The 21,578-nt window shown below is 37.7% G+C and overlaps 1 protein-coding gene across 1 annotated transcript in view; it reads right to left on the bottom strand.

Moving 5' to 3' along the window:
- Nucleotides 1-18,284: 18,284 nt before the first annotated feature.
- The window catches only part of PSPC1 (paraspeckle component 1), a 68,560-nt gene continuing 65,266 nt past the window's right edge, over nucleotides 18,285-21,578 (bottom strand). The window contains exon 9 of the mRNA XM_073662407.1: nucleotides 18,285-18,785. Within this exon, the coding sequence (XP_073518508.1) occupies nucleotides 18,600-18,785 (186 nt within the window). The 3' untranslated portion in view covers nucleotides 18,285-18,599. The remainder of the gene's footprint in view (nucleotides 18,786-21,578) is intronic.

The raw sequence follows: 21,578 nt of genomic DNA, 5'->3' as shown, positions 1-21,578 counted from the left end.
GGCCAAGCCCTTTAAGTCTTAATCATCATCATTAAAGGATCTTACAATTATCTGTTCACTTCATCTTTTCTCTGCCTGCTATATTTCAGTGTACAGAACCTGTCTCCCTAAGATCTCTGCTTTTTGTACTTCTGCTAATTAATTAATTCTTTGGCCTTTGGTTTTACTTTAAGTTTTATTACGTCATTCTATACCTGATAAAACTACAAAACATTGATCATTTGAACGCATGTTAAAATCATACAAATATCAGCCAATAATAAACGCTAGACATCCTGTGATTGGCTGCACTGGTCACACTGGACGACATGCCCTCGAGGTGTACAGGGTTATACAGTGTCAGGCAGACGACCAACAAGGGAACAATGGAATAGAGATCAACTTTACCCAATCAGCAGTGGAAAATCCATGAACAATAGCACCAGGAGCCATGGGAAAAGCTGCTACATAAATGGTCATGCAGCAAATTCCAAGTCCTGTGCACTGATTTTTTTTTCCCAATGAAGCACTTTAGATGGGGGAGGGTGTACATTATTTATATTATTGAATTTTGTTTAGTAATAATATTAATATATATATATATATATTAATAATAATAAAAAATATATATAATCAATCTATCTGCTGGATCCATTTAACATTGAGGTTTATGAAAAACGGATCCATTACAAACAAGATAAAAACGGATGGCTAATTAACAGTTCAGTTTTCCATAAACTTCAATGTTAAATGGATCCGGACTAAAAAGTTGTCTGCATCCAGTAAGCCCAAAGTGTTTTTAAAATGTAAACATTAAATATTACAATTCATACAAATTCTGCAGGGCTCACAATGAAGTAGATTTAGATTAGTCATGTTTTTCAAAGAGCAAATAGTCTTACCTGAATTACAAATGCTGAGATGGAGGAAAACAGCGGCTTGGTTGTGCAGCACATGTAAGGAGGACATATATTCATGATCTGGACAGAACACTCGGTAAACGTTATTTACAATAGTTACTATATAGTTACTAGTATAGTATATAGTACTGAAGTTAACAGAAGTAGTGGTGAGGTTTACTATAAACTGAGCTAAAAGAATTAATCATGGAAGTACTTTACTATTATAACATTGATTTTAAGAATTCAAAGTATTTAACATTTATCACAGAAATTTTTGAGGAGGTACAGGCAATACTGTAAAAAAAATGTAATATCACAGTCATTCTCTTTACAAGGAACCTAAAATATTAACATACAGAAGTCAATACACACACAATAAGCATTTGTAATGAAATAAGGCCATAAATTAGTATGAACCAACTGTAAGCATGTATATGGGTCTGTACCCACTTCATTTTCGGTCATGTTCAGTGTGCAATTTGGTAAAGCTTTTGGCACACCTGGCAAAGGTATTGATAAGTTGCCAAGCACCCAGCCGATAGCCTAATTGTGGAATTCTGGCACAGCGGGCCCGTATCAGCATTTTTTTCCTTTTACTGTGTATGACGTAAACTACACTTTTGTATACAAAAAGGGACAAAAAAAATGTATACTGCTGTTTGCTTCAGCAATGTGGGGTCAATGGCCAACATAAGCCACTGTGCAAACAAACTCTTAATAATACAAAGCTTTCATTCACAAAAAAAGAAGACAGAGAAATATTTGTATTGGTTGCGGTGTATGTGAAACTGGCAAGTTACAAGTTGTGTGACCTAATGGAAAATATTTTAGAAATAGTAAAAGTGTCTTCAATTATATTAACCCCTTAAATGGAATCTGACACCAGGATTTTGCTACCTCATCTGTGAGCAGCCTGATGTAGGCAAAGAGATGCTGAATCCAAAGATGTATCGCTTAGCTTACTGGGTGCAGCTGTTCTGACACAATCAGAGCTTTCAGATTCAGCAATACAGCAGAGCTGAGGAAGCTAACCCCGCCCACACCAGGCTCTGTATATACAATGTCTATTGACAGTGAGCTGCTTATCAGAGGAGGGGGCGGAGTCTGACTTGGAAGCACGCCCCATAGTGTGAAGGATTAATCACATGGTGATTAACACTGCAGTGACACTACCACACAGCCGGACATGTGACACATGGTTGAGCTCAGTGTTTTAAGTCCTACCTCATGCGGTCTTCAGATTACACAGCAAAAACCTGCAGACAGATTTCCTGTAATGATCAAGTCTAATATTTCAAATCTAACGTGTCACTTTACGTGGTAATAACTCTGGAATGTTTCTACATATCCCGGTATTTTTTCAAGAAACATTGCACTTTATCTCAATGGTAAATTTAGGTTGATCGGTTTTGCGCTTAATAATAAAAACATCGGAAATTTGGAAACATTAAAAATTTTCAAACACTGAATATTTACACCCTTAAACCAGATAGGCACTACACAAAAAAAATTAACATTTACCGTATGTCTACTTTAAGCATCATTTTTTAAATGTCCTTTTATTTTGTTACAATGCTGTTAGATGTAAAAGTTTAGCAGCAATTCTCATGGAAATTTATGACTCATACTTTATAAAAACCAATTCAGTATTGACATGATTGATGGGCTTTTATATTGGACAGCCGCCAAAAGAGAGACAATTTAAAAAAAAAGCTCAAAATGAATGAAATATATATTTTTTTGCAACATCCTAATAGGCCACCACAGCTGGCAGACCCCAAGACCATTATTTGGCCTTAAACTGCCATGGCAACTATTAAGACTACACAATGAGGGTAAAGATTGAGCACCCCCTCTGTTAACCATTTAAATGCCACTGTAGCTATTGACAGCAACATATTGGTCATTAAATGGGCATAATTGGCGCCATAAAGGGCAATGCAGCTATGTGTCCGCTATAGTATACAGCTGACACTCGCTGTACTTTAGCCCTCACTAATCAGGAGGAATGGAGAAAGAACACCACAGCTCTATTCAAGAAGTAGTGGTTGTCCTCTGGTACGACAGCTCAGCTCCAAATGAAGTGATTAGGAGCGGAGCCGGAGTACATACAAAAGGCCCTACAGAGTGAATGGAGATGTGGTGTTCTGACCCCATTCACGGTTCACATGAGGCAACAGCCAGAACTGAAAACAGATGACCAGTCAGGGTTTCAGGTTGTCGGACTCTTGCAGATCTGATATTGATGACCTATATATTTATTAAAAAAAAAAAAAAAAAAAAAAAAAAAAAATCAATATTGTAAGCCTGGGGAATCCCTTTAATTTTCCTGCAGTGTTGATGTACCTTAAAACACATGTAAAAGCTGCAGTCAATCACTAATCTTACGGGTGACGCCAACATGTACAGCATATTATCGCTTCAGGAAAAATACATAGAGACTGCTGGGTTTCATCGGATAATTGGTGCTGGAGTAAAAGGTTTTTTAAAATCTTGTTACGGTTTGCTTTATTTTGTACGATTTATTGTAGCTCATTTAATTTTTTCAAGAGATATAGATTCTTCCATAGTTATGAGCGAGCATACTCACCACTCAAGTGAGCATCGGGGTGCTCAGGTACGCATAGAGTATTGCTGGTGCTTGAGTCCCCGCCCTGCATGTTAGCCAAAAAACATGCAGGGATTGCCTGCTATACTCAGGTAATCCCCGCATGTTTATTGGCTAACAGTCGCAAAAAATGCGGGGCGGGGCCTCCAGCATGGTGCTCGAGCAACAACGATACTCTATGCGTACCCGAGCACCCGGTGCTCAATCGAGTGGCGCGCACACTCACTCATCTCTATTCTTCCATGTATTGGCATATGATAAAGTGGGCGGTATACTATATCTCATAATTTCGAGTACACAAACATAAATCACTAGAAATTCATCTTGTAGGCATATAAATGTTCACAAATATAAGGATCCTATACTGGAGCAGCACATTAAACTACCTAACAGTCATTGTGCATGTTGTGTTTGTCTGGAGATGCGGGGAGTCTATTAGCTTCCATTTCTCAATGCATGGCTGTGTTTTTATATATTATGGGGCGCTATTCTTTCAATGATTAGGTCAATCAAAAAGATTTTTCCTCTTCCAAAAAGTAGCTATCAAGTGATTTGTGGCGATCAAAATTTTGTGACGTGATGAATGAGTTCTTTAATTAGTATATCAACACCTAACGAGAACAGTCAAATACATAAATAATATTCATAGTAACATTCTTGGCTTTAACATTATTTTGTCAAACAAATGAAGGAAAAAGAAAAATTTAAGAGGAATAAAAGATGGAGGAAGAGAGGGTAAGAAGGAAACTTGATGAATAAAATTAAAACAAGAATAGGGACTATGGGGGGAGGGATTCTTTATAGGATAAACAAGTCTCAAGGTAACTATTTTATACAACCGCAATTCCAAAAAAAAAGGTTGGGAAATTGTGTAAACTGTAAAGAAAACAAGAATGCAATGATTGGAAATCACTTATCGCCATACTTTATCCACAGTAGAATATAGAACACAGATCAGAAGTAGAACATTAGACATTTTTCCATCTCATTTGAAAAAAATTGATTTTGAAATTGATGGCCGTAAGAAATCTAAAAAACAAACAAAAAGAACTTGGGTCATGTCCACCATCATGTAGCGTCCCTTCATTTTACAACAGTCTGTAAACGTCTGGGAAGGGAGGAGACAATTGCTGGAGTTTTGGGAGAGGAATGTTGTCCCATTCTTGCTGCTCCGCAGTTCGGGGTCTTCGCTGGATTTTTTATTTCATAATGCGCTAAATGTTTTCTATTGGTGAAAGGTCTGGACTGCAGGCAGCTGGATCATCACCAGAACTCTTCTTCTGAGAAGCCATGCTGCTGTGATGGATGAAGTATTTGGTTTAGCATTGTTTTTCTGAAATATGCAATGCAAGGTCTGAAATAGACATTGTCTGGATGGAGCATACGTTGTTCTAACATCTCTACATAAGACTCAGCACTGATAGTGCCTTACAAGAGGCGTAAGCTGCCCCTTTCATAGGCACTAATGCAGCCCCAATCATCAGTGATGCAGGAACTGTGCACTGGTAACAAGCTAGGTGGTCCTTTCTCCTGTGGGGATCGCAGGACACGATATCCTCAGTTTCCATAAAGAATTTCAAATTTTGATTAATTTGACCACAGAACAGTGTTCCATATTGCCTCAGTCCATTATAAATGAGCAGCGTTTCTGGATTGTGTTGATATATGGCTTTTTCTTTGCATGATAGAGCCTTCACTTGCATTTTGGAATTGCACGCTTAACTGTGTTCACAGATAATGATTTCTGGAAGTATTCCTGAGCCCATGCAGTGATTTCTAAGACCGAATCATGCCTGTTTTTAATGTGGTGCCGCATCAGGGCCGTAAATCACAAGCAGCCAATATTGACAGTCAGCCTTATCCCTTGGATAGCTCCAGGATCTCTGAATCTTTTGATATGATGTACTGAAGTGAGATATTCAAAGTCTGCAATTTTACGCTAATGAACATTTTTCTGAAATTGTTCCACAATTTGTAGACCCAGTAGTTCATAGATTTGTAAATGTCTGACCATCTTTGCTTCTGAGAGACTCTGCCTCTCTAACATGCTCTTTTTCTATTCTGTCATGTCATTTAGTTGTAAATCAACCAGCAGTTGCTTTATATTAGTATCACTTACTTCCTAGCCTTTTCTTAACATTGTCTCAACTTTTTTTGGGATGTGTTGCTGCGATCAAATTTTTAAATCAGCTAATTTTTATTCAAATGAAATGGAAAAATGTCCAAAGTTCAACTTCTGATCACTGTCCTATGATTTGTTGTGAATAAAATATGGCGATAAGATTCCCAAATTATTGTATTTTTATTTTCTTTACGCTTCACATTGCATCCCAATTTTTTGGGTGAAATGGGGTTGTAAAAATAGAGCAAAGTGTTAGTCAGTATGTCCAAACTGCACCATGGGAGAGTAGGAGGGCAGGAAGATAACGCACAATATACAGTGGTATTCAAATTGAAAAGGTCTATTCACCTAAAAGGGTTGACCCATGAAAAAAAATTAAACTATTCCTCGCAGAAAACGGATAATTTTTCACATTGGAAACTAATAAAATCATTTACAGACAGCAAAATAAACACACTATAGGTTTATTACCCCTACTGTTTCTTCTGAACTACCCTGTGCACATCTACCCAAAAATACCTTGAGAGGATTGTGTCATCAGAAAGAGCCCAATTGTTTAAATCAGGATTTTACGTAAAATGTATTTATTTGAAGGGGTTTTCCACTACTGGACGACCTCTGATAGTCAAGTCAGGAACTCCATGACACAGGCATTACACAGTACACAGCAGGGGAACATTTATAAGATTATCTCCACACAGGAACATTTTATTTAAACACTTCTAATTGTGAAAGTTGTTATTATTCCAAGATCTATTGATTAAAATCAACTTTTGTTCGTGGGAAAATCCTTTTAAGGCAATGGTCATTGTGTAGTTAAGGGGAACAGGTGAAGTGGGACATCGCCTATTGCGAATGATGGATCCGATGATACCTACTGTATATGATGGTGTTTCCTGCCATTAAAATACCGTTTGCGATGAAAACACTTCTGTAAAATCATGCTGAGCTTACACACGTGTCTTTTAAGTCACCCCAGAACTGGATTTACATCTACACTGCTTAGTACTGCCGTATAATGTTCTCCATGCAGCTGTTTCTAACTATGTACTACAGAATGAGGAGCAGCAATCCCACTATGTGATGCGCTCTGTATGGGAGACATCACAGCAGTTAGTCTCCTCCCACCAGCTCAGAATCGATAGCAAATTAAGAGATACATTCCCTTTAACTGGAGGTCATGCATCTAAACAGACAATGACTGTGGCCCGGATCCATGTAACAGCAGAACATTGATCCAACTACAGTTCTTTTCTTGGTACTTGTATGTGCAGGGTGCATTATGTACATAGCAGATGGGAAAGAGACTGTGAAAGAAGGAAAGGGCCAATGAAGGAGAGGCACATGCAAGGCATTATGGGGCCTTTATTACACAGCTGTTGCAGTGTCATCACGCTCTGAATCCCTCCCAATGTCTCAAGATTGCCGTGGCACAGAAGAACACTCACTCAGCAATATTTGGGTCTTAATTTTTTTTTTTTTTTTCAGGAGAGGATAGCAAAGGTAATTACATGCTTCCATTTAAGCAGACACTGATTAAATTGCTGTACATTTCTTTTTGTGCTACTGATATCTTTGCTCACATGGTGTTAAATGAAAGGGTGATTAACGCATTGTATGGATGCAGCTACATTACCAGGTTTCACAGTAACTCTTCCAAATTATGACTTACAACTACTTATCAAAAAGACACCTGGATTTTACGAACTTCTCGACACTCCAATGTCATGATGCTGAGCAGTTACGACACGATTTTCTTTGTGGAGCTACACGTCCTAACATCTGGATTCTGCTGAAAGAGATTTTACTAAAACACACATTAAGAGAGCAAATGCATTTAACGCCTATTCACATTTTGATCTTAGCACAAAATTAACATAACTTTGCACATTTTAATATAAATCTAAAAATCATTGTTTCAGAACTTATTCAACAAGGGAAGAAATAAAATTACTCCAGCAAACAACTATCTGTGAATTACAAAACATTTATAACCTCACAATGAGCAATTATTAACCCTCTCCAAGTATACACTGCTGAGAAACTGCTTTGATCTATTGTCAAATTAAAAATAGCAACAGTCCAAACGATAGCCGGGACTCATATCTTCTTAAAAGAATTGCTTTATCGATCCAGTAGTATAAAAAGCACAAAAATGGTTGAACACAGCAGCACAAAAATTTAAAATGCAGAAAAGAAATCTCTACTGCGCTCCCAGGCAACATGTGTCAGACCTGCATGGTCCTTTGTCTAGCAGGAGTTAAAAATACTTTGATCTTGTAGGTCTTGAATAGGACCATCGGAGAACTGCACTTTTAGGTGACCGAATAAGCAGTTTACTTGCATTATAAAATAACACTATTTTTGGCCATTATGTATTTTTTTTAGTCTTCCCATCTGCATCATGCTCTAGTGTCACTACAATCCTCACAGGTTGTGTCTCTGCTTCAGTTTCCCTCCAATCCCCTCTCTATAAACTTTTATGGGTAGAATGTGTATTTTGATCCTTTACAGAAGACAGATCTGTAGACAAATTTGAGCAGTTGTGATCAATGAATGATCAGTGCAGAGAGAATCAATAGCTCATAAGTAAACAAAGTTTTGTCAATCCTTACACAGTAGACAATGTATACTGGACGTGCAGTAGCCAAAGTCTAACTCATTTTTTGCATCTTTTCCCCTGCCTTCAATTTTTTGCAAGCGGAGATTTGAGCACTTGCTGTATGCAAAGTGCTGTGCTCTTCTCAATATGAGTCAATCAAGCCTTTCCCTTATGATGATGTTCTCACAGCATGAATCACAGGAAGATACTTTCTGCTTTATATCCCACCTATCATAATCTGGTATTTAATGATTTAAAAAATATTTTTTTTGGAGACTGAGGAGATTTTTGAACATATTGAGATCTGGCAAGCAGAAAAAAAGTTATGGAAGGCATGATGTTGCTTGTCCCAAATAATATACATTACAAAATTTCACATACATAATCACATTGACTACAGATATACGCACAATCTGCTCATTGAAAGGTACACCTTATGGTAGAATAAAAGGAATGTAGGAGAATCTAATAACTTCTACTATGAACATAATAGGAAATAAGCTTTCAAGGAAAATGAGGGGGGAAAAAGTAAAGAAACCAAGAGCAACTAAACTGACTTTTTCCTACAGTAGATAGTCAAATGATCAAACATTGTAGGACTTTGCACATACCTACTATACCATACATATTTTGTTACAAAATGTTTGTTTTTTTAATTATTGTAAACCGAACAATATTGCGCTCAACTGAGATTTCACACATCACTTGAAATTTACAGTTCATAGTTATACAGTGAGTCAAAAACAAGTATCATTAAAGCTCGAAATAACCAACAGAAATATAGATGAAATTGTCACTTTGTGCACTACACTGCAGTCAGCACTGCTCCATAGAGGGCCGTGTAATGCACTATATTGTTAGAAGCACTGAAAACTTCTATGAGAGAACAGAGTTAAATAACATAGAATTGAACTTCATGGATGTGGCCTTAGACCAGGTTCAGAAGGGAGTATCTCACGGTTAGTATACAGACTAAAATACGCCCGTCTAAAATATACATATATACAAATAAAAATGCATTTGCAAAATGCAATAGAAGAACCAAAAACACGAGCCAATAATTCAAGGAACGCTTATGTCATTTCATAGTGCAAGAACATTTATAAAAAATGAAAAATGGCAGCAAACCTAAGAGCAAGAAAAAAAAAAGACATGTAGTTACTAAGGGAGGTAGGGAGAAGTTTTAGAATTCATAGCTTGTTTCTAGATGTATATAGGTATAGGCTGCAATGACCCTAAATGCTATTAACCTGCAGATATGAGGTTTATCTGCAGATTAATAAGCAATCTAAAGCCGTGCGGCTGCCATATTGGAAGTCTGGCTACCGGGAGGAGGAAATGACATTTATTTCTACAGTCAGCCCCCGGCTTTCAGTCGGAGGAGAGCAGGTGTGGCTTCAGTCACTGCTCAGTACATAGTGAGTGGATGCCGTAACCATGCCCCCAGCACAGACTGACAGACGGCTCAGTAGTCCATCAGTACAGAGGCCGCTGTCATTCAATGCCAGGGCATAGTTAACATGACTGAAGCCGTGCCTCCATGACTGAAAGCCTGAGCTGCCAGGAGGAATAAAGTTAATATTCTCACGGAAACGGGGCTTTCAGTGCAGCGGCCTCACGACTTTAGAATGCTATTACCCTGCGGATTAACCCTATAGCTGCAGTTTAATAGCTTGGAGCCATGACAGCTTCTATTTAAATGTGCACAAGTTAATGATCATATTTTTACTCAAGGATTCCTTATGTTACATAATCAATGATACAAATATCCAAAAACTGCATAAAGAAACTTGTGAAATTCCCTAAAGTGAGGTGCAATGGTGGGAGTGCACTCCTCAGGAATAGACTCCTGACCACTGAGGAATTCTTTCTAAAACTTTCCTTATGAATCATGTTATCCCAAGAGGACTGGCAAACTGTGTTAAAAAAAAATAATACAAAACATCATCAACTTCCTGACGGGTAATAAGTGAGGTTGCTTTTTTTTTTTTTTTTTTTTTTTTACAAATCTGTTTAAATGATGGCAATTTTTCAATTTGTTAGAACTTACAGTGTTCAGTGACAGCAATACAATATTACATATGCTAAATTCAATGCACACTGAACTAGGGATTTTAACAAAACACGAGAGCGTAATATAGTACATTATTTTAGAATTTGCTATAATTATAGTAATACGTTATTATACTCAATCATAACAGCAATAACAAACAAATTATAACAATGAAAAGGAGAAAGGTGAAAAGTAAACGTGGTAATTTAAGAGCCTTTGGTTGGATTCACATTGGTATTTTCCGGTCCATGTAAAGGCTCACGAGCGTACATGAGGCTGTCGAGTACGGGTCAGGAAACCTGGGGCTGTTCCATACATCACAGTGAATCCATATTTAAAAGGGTTTTCTGATTTCGGAAAACCCCTCTCCCCTCGCTGCAATTTGTTTTAGAAAAACTGTGCTTCACTCCCCCTCCACGAGTCTAGTGCTGAATTTCTGCTGCTACTCCCATGATCTGTTATTGTCTATAACGTTGACGCCACGTCGACAGTGCTACAGCCAATAAAGGAGCTCAGCGCCTCTTCCCACGTTGATGGCACAAACCGCTCAGCTCATCGATTGGCTGCAATGATGATGATGTGACAACAGCACCACAGCTGGACACTGGGAGCAGCGGCAGACACTTGATGGTGGTTCCGAGGAGTGTGATTAAAGGACAGGGTTAGCTCTTTTTTTTTTTTTTAAACTTAAAGGGGTTGTACACTACTCTGACAGCCCCTTCTCAATCACTAGGTTTCCCCCAAGTTAAATAATAAAACCTATACTCTCCTCTGGTGCCGGCACTGGCTATTCCGGGGCTTGATGTCATTGACATCTGGAGAAAGAGCTGCATCTTCTCTCTCACTTCATCCGGATGTCTGATTTGTCTGAAGGAGGGGACAGTAAAGTAGCCGCAGGAACCGCGTGACATTGGTATGCCCCAGGAGAGCCAGTGCCGACACCCCTGGAGCAGCGTTGGCAACAGAGGCAAGTATAGGTGTTTTTTTTATTTGGGGAGAAAGTGACTAAGGGGTTGTCCAAATTGTGGGCAACCTCTAAGCTACTGAATTTTCTTTTGAGGAGCATAGGTTCACCTCTAAAACATTACTTGCAAAAATGATCACACCATTAAACATAATAAATGGGTTGTGTATCACAATTTGCAGAAATGTACTTCTAGCAACTAAAAAAACAAAACCTCAATTTAAAACAGGTTTCAAATTTTCTTCAGACAATAAATGGTTCTTTAGAAGATAAATTGAGTGCATACTCTTTCTAAAGGCGAATAAAAAACCCAAAAAATTAACATTTATGGCTTATTTATTTTACTCACTTATATAGTGCCATTAATTCCACAGCGCTTTACAGACATAATCTCTGTCCCCATTGGGGCTCACAATCTACATTCCCTATCAGTATGTCTTTGGGGTGTGGAAACCGGAGAACCCCGAGGAAACCCACACAAACAAGGGGAGAACATACAAACTCTTTGTAGGTGTTGTCCTTGGTGGGATTTGAAGGCCTGACCTTAGCGTTGCAAGGCTGTAGTGCTAACCACTGAGCCACCGTGATGCACATTGTTCACATTTTCCTTATCGCATAGTTTTAATAATGAGTAATATTTAGCTTTGCCTAAAAAATATAACCCCATGAAAGAAATATTGGTATTACTGGTTGACACATATAAAATACTTACTGAAAAGAAGTTTAACCAAAATGAAACACTTGATTAAGTGTAGGTCGATATAGAATGCCACTAGCTTCTAGATAGATCAGGGATAACTACTACATTAAGGCAACATCAATGTTTTCATATTGGAAACAAAAAAAAAAGGCTTCAATATGGAATCTGACAAAAATGAAGACCACACGTGACCAACAGAATCACTAAGAAGTGCAGCAGATCTGGATATAGCAATCAAGAGACCAACTACAAGGCCGTTATGGTACATATTTAGTGGACATGCCATCATTGTTTACCCGGATACCATTTACTTCGAAGCTTACTGAATACCAATGTTTCTTAGCAATCAATATCTGTACAAAGATAACCCTTTGAGGAATGATGCGTCGGTCTCATACCAGTTATTTTTCTTGCTGCTTTTATTAAAAGATGTCAGAAAAACCTTAAGAGCACATTTTTTCCTCCATTAGTAAATTTAGATAAACCTAAACTTCCTGTATGATAGTTGGGCACACAGTGATCACAATGCCAGATGATTAGTCTGATTCCTTTCACATTAATCACCAATAAGGATGCCACTATAGTCGAGCAGTAGGAGGAGGTTATTGAGCCCTTAATGTAGAGAGCCAAGAGTACATTGTCCTTACAGATCATATTCAGAGCACTTGAAGGAGTGAAGTGCTTCGGGGGGTGGGGGTGGGGGTTGGATTATCACAGCACAAAAATGTTTGGACACCTCAACATCTCTCCTATCAAGCACGGTCAGCAATTTTGTAGAGTACAAAATGCAGATAGAATCCCTTTAATATTTCCCTTTAATATTTCCATAGAGAACTGCTTTATCACACATTGAAGTTATATGGCTGTATTACATAGTTTTTTTATTTATAGAAACATTTAAAGAATTCTCCCCTTTTTCAATAAATGCACTCCCCTCCTGTTTGCCTATCATACTCTGCACTTCTCTTATACATGGTGTACTTCCAAGTAGTTCAGACTCGTTTTCTTGCCTTCAGACATCATAGACATTCTTACGTCTCATCCTGCAGAGTATTTCTCTATGCTCTTTTATGAATACCATAATGCATTAGTACAGCATCATACGACCATCTAGAGCACATACCATCTGTTTACTATGGTAACACCAATTATCTTCCATAATATACTTTAAGTATGCCATCAGGGAAGCTGGATTGTCATCTCCAACATTATAATTGTGTGACAGGAGCCATGCAGTCATAATCATTACCTGTGATGGTGGTTTTTGTTTCCCCTTCCCTCCATGGAGAACTTTAGTCCATGCAAAGTCATCATCATATAGAAGAGTCTGGTGATGGAGATGGTAACCCTCTTAAGAAAATATAGGTCATGAGATGTCATGACTTAACTTGAACAGAAGTACAGAATGAGTTTAAAGATGAAAAGGAACAACTAAATATATTAATATCAACCCACATACATAAATGATATAGATATATATCACTATATCTACATATAGCTATATTTATATATAGATAGCTAGATAGAGACTGGATGAATAATATCTATAAAAAAAAAAAAAAAGACACAATACTTGGGGTGTTACTTTAATGAAAAAAGTCCAGGAATATGACTGCTTTGCCCTCAATCACCACTAAATAATCTTGTCATTGTGACTGTTCTTGTCATATGCAAGTTATTCCCGGGATGGGGCAGCAGTGGACCCAAGAAAAAAGAAAAACTTCATGAGAAAAAATACCCATGAGTATTGGACCGATTGAGTCCAAAAAACAAGTTGGTAGACTATATGCACAGGTATATTCATATGTGGATGTTAGTCTGGTCTGAATGAAGCATTTCACGAAGGGCTTCCTGGGTGCTGGATTATCCGTTTTTCTGAAGTCGAATTCAAACATCAGATTTTTTTTCTCATATGTGGAAAAAAAAAACAAACAAACAAACAAAAACTTTTTCCAGTGTACTGTATCCATTTTTGGTCCACTGTGAGTATAGCACTAATTATCCTTGTAGGTCAGGCTTCCTGACAGGTTTTCACAAAGTTACATGCATTCCATGTGAGATATGCGATGACATCAGAAGCATATGCTTTAACATACCATGAACAACAAGCTCAAATATACAATTTAGAAAACAATGAATATAAAATTTAAACGTGCATACTCCTTTCTGCAACAAGAAGTCATGCACACAACCACAGTAAGGCTATGTTCACACATGTTGGGTTTTTCAGCGTCACAAATCTGCAGCAAAACCTAATCTCTAGCAGGAAATCAGCTGCGTTTTTTTCACTGTTCTTCTGTCTCTATTTAAGCATTTACATAAAGTTTTGTGAAAAAAGAACCCCATTCTACTTTGCCATCAAAAACGCTGAAAAAACGCCGAAGCAAAATTTGATGCGTTTTTTCAGCGTTTTTTTCAACCACCCATTACTTCCTATAGGTGAAAAAACGCTGAAAAAAACACTGAAAGAATGGACATGCTCTATATTCCAAGAACACAACCAAGGCACAAAATATGCAACAGAAAAAAACGTGAGAACAGAGAATTCTGGTTTCTCATAGACTTTGCTGGTACTGCAAAACGCAGCTGAAAATTTACATAAAAATCTGCAGCAAAAAACTCTGAAAAACCCAACATGAGTGAACATAGCCTTAGGGCTCAATATAAAGGTATTCAGATGTGTATGGTACCTGTTTACCGCTAGACTTATAAGGGAGACATGCAGAGGTATAATTAATTTACAGCATAAAGTGAATTATTCTACCTACGTATTACCTTGAGAATCTATGCATTGATCATAGAACCCCCCCAACCCCCAATAAAAGAGTAAAATGTATATTGACAAAAATGCTGACTGTTTCTAGTGATCCATGTTTTAACTAATAAAAAACAATTTGCCTTATGCATCTATATCATACATAGACAGAGAGATGGAAATCACTGAATGGGTAGACCTGTTATTGATATGCAAACGATGAAAAAAAATGGAAACATAAGTTTCAAAACATCTTGAATTATTGAGCATAGAGTATGAGCGTCACAAAGAAATCCCCACACTTATACAACTTGGCTGATGTCAATGAGGTTATTAATAGTTGTCTGTGAAATGTTCAGCTGCACTGAATGCACTTGCACATCATCAAGATCCTCTGCTGGCAGCTCTCTTTGCCATTGCCAACCAATGACATCCCAGATATGCTCGATTGGAGACAAGTCCAGAGATGCCGAAGGCCACTGTAGCACGTTTACACCAAGCAGGCTGCTCACAGTAGCACGAACAATAAGTAGCTTAGCTTTGTTGCATTGAAAAACTGCTCCAGCAGCACATTGGTTAAATTGTCGTACTACTGGTTTCATGGCCAAATAAATGTAACATTAAGTTCTTTATGTACCTGAGAGACTAGAGGGTCCGGCTACAGTATATTATGCCACCCCACACCATAATCCCATAAAAAAGGACCGGTGTCACATTAATGACCTCATTGATAGTAGCCAATGCGTGCAAGTGTGTGAATGGCGCTCATACTTGATCTTGAATCAAGAAGTTTTGAAATTTTTGCGTACATTTTTTTCACAATTTGCATTTCATTAACACATCTATCGATCCTGTGATTTTCGTAACTCCACTACTTTTTCTTTCTTGGGGTTGCTATTTCAATGTTGAGGAGCATATATTATATATGATCATTCACAAAAACAGAAATGTTGAGCTCACCTGATGAAAAAAAAAAAAGCTTTGAACTCTCAAGATATACACGGACACTGAATCTCAGTTGTAAGGATAAGAGAACATGTGAAAAAAATTCTCGTTCAGCACTCAATCTTTAAATTTCCAAGTAAAAATAAGACATGATATTGATTCATTAAAATTTTATCAACTTGAGAAAAAAAATCCTACACGTTTCAAACCTAGAAATATGTATAGTTCTTCGTCACGGCATGGCGTCATCAATAAAGCTCTTTTTAACTTGGAAATTTGAAAATTGAGTGCTGAACAAGATTACTGTTTTTTTCCCCACAAGATTACATATGATAATAAAAAAAGCCATTGGTGTGAGAACAGAATTTAATAAGTTAACACATAGATTTAATTCAGAACATTATTTGACGTTTGTACTGGTGACTTGGAGGTCATCTGTGGTTCTTTCCCCTTTTACATATGGTACATTGTGTACTACAGTGTTTCCTCGAAAATAGGACAGTGTTTTATATATTTTTTTGCTCCAAAAGATGGGTATATTTTCAGGGGATGTCTTATTCTTTGCCATGAACCACAATCCACATTTATCCTCTAACAAAAAGAAAACATTTATTCAAATATAATCATGTCATCATAGACACACTGCACACAGATATGTATATGCTCACGTATATACAAACACACTGCACATACATACACACACACGGTACATACCAGCCTGTCTCCCCTTCAATTCTTCCAGACTGCCACAGTTAAAGGAGCTTTGGTGACATCATGGTCACATGACTATAACATCACCAAAAGTCCTTAAGTCGCCTTAAATTCAGAATAGAAATGCATGGAAACCCTTAGATATTGCCCAGTTTCCCCCACCCCTTATGCCTGCCCTGACTACCCAGGACTTATTTTTGAAGCCGGGCTTATTTTTCAAGCATACTCAAAATATCCAGGAAAATCAGGCTATGGCTTATTCTAGAGGTAGGTCTTATTTTCGTGGAAACACTAACGGTGGCAGTAATGACGTAACAGAAGTTTTAAGTCAGACCAAAACCATATCACTAGCACTCACTCCTAACTAAAATTTGACAATGCATCAGCACTGTAACTCTGGCCTACTAGACCCGGATATTAAATCCCTTACATTTTTAGCAGTTTTTACTGGTCACATTCATTTGAGTGAATACATTGCAGCATATTTACATACCAACATTTTATTCGCTATGTAGTGTGAATAAGTTACCTATGCAATTCTGAATATGGCCTTTAAATAAAGAAAAAAAAAAGGCGTCTGTCCTCTACAAATAACTTGGTATTTTTGGCAATATAAAATAATAAAACTTGGTAATATGCTTCCATTGATTATACGGAGGTATAAGGCTACATGAGTAACTGCTTAGGTGAAAAACACATTCATGCAAGTACGTTTTGCAAAATAAATTTTACAATTACATTTTTTTGTGCATATTTGAAATATGTCATAGTCCATAAGGTAACCTAAATATGCATGGGGAAAATTGCCCATTTTTAAACTCCAATGTGAAACAAAGAAATTTATTTTCAACTCCAAGAAAAGGATCGTGTTGATTCATAAACTAGAAACACAAAAGTTCAGATACCAGTAAAATTCACGAGACAGTGAAATCTGAATATGTTAATAAGCATCTACAAAACTGACAATTTTCTTGGCCGTACAGTTGTAGCAAAGATGACTATACACATATTACACATTGTTCTGTGGTAGTTGGACTGTTATAGGGGTTGTTCATGTACATTTATCAATCATCCATGGGATAGGTGAGATCTACAACTAAGGGTCTAACTTATAATAATGGTCACATGTCCCCTTATCAGTCTCTTTCTGCCATCTCCATCCGTCCCATAGACTATCCATCCGTGACCACAGCACCATTCATAGGAGAACATGGGATTTCTATTGTCACAATCGGTGGAGGTTCCTCAGCGATCTCAGGTGATAAATGTTGATTGTGGGCCAACCCATTTCAAGATATGTTTATTTATAGAATGTATTCCCATCTCAAACTTATGGTAATTCGTTTATTGTAAATGTAGGATACACTCCATCCTGCAACTAATCACGAGAACGAGCCCCCGTTGCCACTGTTACATTTTTGGAAATCTCAAAAGAATGAACAGCGAGAGAGGTGCATAGTGACCTCACCACTGACTGTGGTGTGTGCCGGGCCCCTGTTCCCAAGATAGGAGCAAGTGTCATCTATCCTACCCTGTAGATAAGACATAAATGTATGAGATGGGACGTCAATCACTTTAAAAGCAAAATGGGGGGGTTTGGATGTGAGCCCAGACGGAGCTACTGAACAGGTGCCTGAATGCAGTGTGAAACCACCCTTAGGTTATGCGGAACAAAAGGAAGGGTTTTGTATTGGTCAAAAAGGCTGCACAAATCAATGTGTTGAAGGCGGCAGAAAGCACAATTTTTAGGAAGCTTTCTTAATAAAGATGAAAAATCACGTTCAAAAAATAAACAAAATCTTTCACGTTTTTATCACTCATCACTCATAAGCCATACTATATTCATTTGTAAAGAACCACTGAAACATGGGGTTGGAGGGGGAGAGGAAGGGGCAGTGGATTTATAGAGCATTCATAAGGAGAATATTAATCTAGACACCACATTTCTACCTTTTAAATTGCTTTATTAAACAATTCAAAGGAAGTGTAGACTTTATTGTGTTCGTATGAGCTGCAAGTTTTACAATACTATTACAAATAGAATAAATCACGGTAACATTCAACCTTCACAAAGAGGCAAAGTTAAATCTCATCAGAGCAAAAAAAAAACCACAATAGGTATGAGTTACATAACAAAAAGAACTTTCTACAAATGCTAGAGTTAAGACAAAACAATAGGTTGAAATTAAAAAATAAAAAAGGAAGGCATTCCACTGGAATTTATCTACTAAACATTCTCATCGGGATGGAATGATGCACTAGTAACGGCGACGCTTGTTAGATCCATCAAAGTTTCCCCCTTGGTTTCCTCTATTATAGCCACCAGGTCCACCACCAACTGCATTTACACCACCCACTGCTGGCTGAGCAGCTTCGGTTCCTGCTCTGTTAACCATGGGAGACCCCATTTGGGATGGAGATGGTTGTGAGAATCTATCATTGCGCTACAGTACATTTGCGGTCAATGTGCAGTCCCAAAGAGTTAACATTTGTCATTATTATTGGATATATTCACAAAGCGCAGTGATGACGTTCAGAAGACAGTCCAGGAGAGTCGAACATAGAGGGAAGAAAGGAGCAACTAAATTAGTAACTATATTACATGTAAAAATATATATATATTATATAAAAAAAATGATATTACTTTAAAAAAAAAAAAAAATTAACTAGATTATATTCTTTGCTCAGGCAAATTAGTATGCAGCCATAAAACAAAACAAAAAAAAACTCGTAAATTAAGACCACTCATGTACAAGAACCTTTTAAGCAACAAGGAAAATAAAGGAGTAAAAAAAAATATATATATATACACATTAAGTAACCCCCCCCCCCCCAACCCAAGAAAAACATTTATTTAGGTCAATATGTTTTTGCTAAAGAATATTTCAAAGTTGAAAAATAGAGCACGGACAATGCATAAAACAATATTTTACTAAATCACTAAAGAATTTTTTTTTATTATTATTCTTGTAAATTGAACATAAATTAGAAAATGTAGTTAAAATAGATCATTTTAAAAGATGTTATGCTAAGCTTGGAAGTTATGACCTATCCATAAGGAATAACTGTCCGATTGCTGGGACCCCGTCCGATTGCTGGGAATGGGCCTCTGAAGATCCCATTGTGAACAAGGTGGAAGACGAGCCGATTCTCCAGATCGGTGTAGGTCCCAGAATTCGGGGCCATCAGTAGTGGGACAGTTATCCTCTATCTTATGGATAGGCAATAATGTCCAAATTTGCCACAACCCCTTTACTACGTTCTAATACTGAAAATCTATTATGCCCTTGGAAATATATTTGAAAAAGAAGCTGAAAAGGTACTTTAAAGTGCTTAAGGATTTACATATGTACTAATATACAGTACAGACCAAAAGTTTGGACACACCTCATTTACAGATTTTTCTGTATTTTCATGACTATGAAAATTGTACATTCACACTGAAGGCATCAAAACTATGAATTACCACATGTGGAATTATATACTTAACAAAAAAGTGTGAAACAACTGAAAATATGTCTTATATTCTAGGTTCTTCAAAGTAGCCACCTTTTGCTTTGATGACTGCTTTGCACACTCTCGGCATTCTCTTGAGGAGCTTCAAAAGGTAGTCACCGGAAATGGTCTTCCAACAATCTTGAAGGAGTTCCCAGAGATGCTTAGCACTTGTTGGCTCTTTTGCCTTCACTGTGCGGTCCAGCTCACCACAAACCTGTGGATACACAGCTGATAGTCCTACTGAATAGACTGTTAGAATTTGTATTATGGCAAGAAAAAAGCAGCTAAGTAAAGAAAAACGAGAGGCCATCATTACTTTAAGAAATGAAGGTCAGTCAGTCCGAAAAATTGGGAAAACTTTAAAAGTGTCCCCAAGTACAGTTGCAAAAACCATCAAGAGCTACAAAGAAACTGGCTCACATGAGGACTGCCCCAGGAAAGGAAGACCAAGAGTCACCTCTGCTTCTGAGGATAAGTTTATCCGAGTCACCAGCCTCAGAAATCGCAGGTTAACAACAGCTCAGATTAGAGACCAGGTCAATGCCATGCAGAGTTCTAGCAGCAGACACATCTCTACAACTGTTAAGAGGAGACTTTGTGCAGCAGGCCTTCATGGTAAAATAGCAGCTAGGAAACCACGGCTAAGGACAGGCAACAAGCAGAAGAGACTTCTTTGGGCTAAAAAACATAAGGAATGGACATTAGACCAGTGGAAATCTGTGCTTTGGTCTGATGAGTCCAAATTTGAGATCTTTGGTTCCAACCACCGGGTCTTTGTGCGATGCAGAAAAGGTGAACGGATGGACTCTACATGCCTGGTTCCCACCATGAAGCATGGAGGAGGTGTGATGGTGTGGGGGTGCTTTGCTGGTGACACTGTTGGGGATTTATTCAAAATTGAAGGCATACTGAACCAGCATGGCTACCACAGCATCTTGCAGCGGCATGCTATTCCATCAGGTTTGCGTTTAGTTGGACCATCATTTATTTTTCAACAGGACAATGACCCCAAAAACACCTCCAGGCTGTGTAATGGCTATTTGACCAAGCAGGAGAGTGATGGGGTGCTACGCCAGATGACCTGGCCTCCACAGTCACCAGACCTGAACCAAATCGAGATGGTTTGTGGTGAGCTGGACCGCAGAGTGAAGGCAAAAGGGCCAACAAGTGCTAAGCATCTCTGGGAACTCCTTCAAGATTGTTGGAAGACCATTTCCGGTGACTACCTCTTGAAGCTCATCAAGAGCATGCCAAGAGTGTGCAAAGCAGTCATCAAAGCAAAAGGTGGCTACTATGAAGAACCTAGAATATAAGACATATTTTCAGTTGTTTCACACTTTTTTTGTTAAGTATATAATTCCACATGTGTTAATTCATAGTTTTGATGCCTTCAGTGTGAATGTACAATTTTCATAGTCATGAAAATACAGAAAAATCTTTAAATGAGGTGTGTCCAAACGTTTGGTCTGTACTGTATATATATGTATATATACACTAAATATGACATTTCTGCAGTTACAAAAAGTTATGTAAAATCAAATAAAATAAGAAAAGATTTTTCACTGTATAATAAATTTCCAAAGAGTGGTCTAAAATATGTGAAGTTACAATGTATAAATCCTATTTAAAGTTACTGATTAGGTCATGTTGGCGGCGAATATTTTTTGGGGGGGTAGTAAATTAAAAGTTCGAAACAGAACATGAGCAAAGACTATGATCGCATGAAAAAAAAAAAAGAC

This window comes from Phyllobates terribilis, unplaced genomic scaffold (genome assembly GCF_046119375.1).
Source record: "Phyllobates terribilis strain yellow unplaced genomic scaffold, ASM4611937v1 Scaffold_2__4_contigs__length_985480577, whole genome shotgun sequence".
Classification (NCBI taxonomy): domain Eukaryota; kingdom Metazoa; phylum Chordata; class Amphibia; order Anura; family Dendrobatidae; genus Phyllobates; species Phyllobates terribilis.
This window is presented reverse-complemented; position numbering and strand designations above follow the sequence as displayed.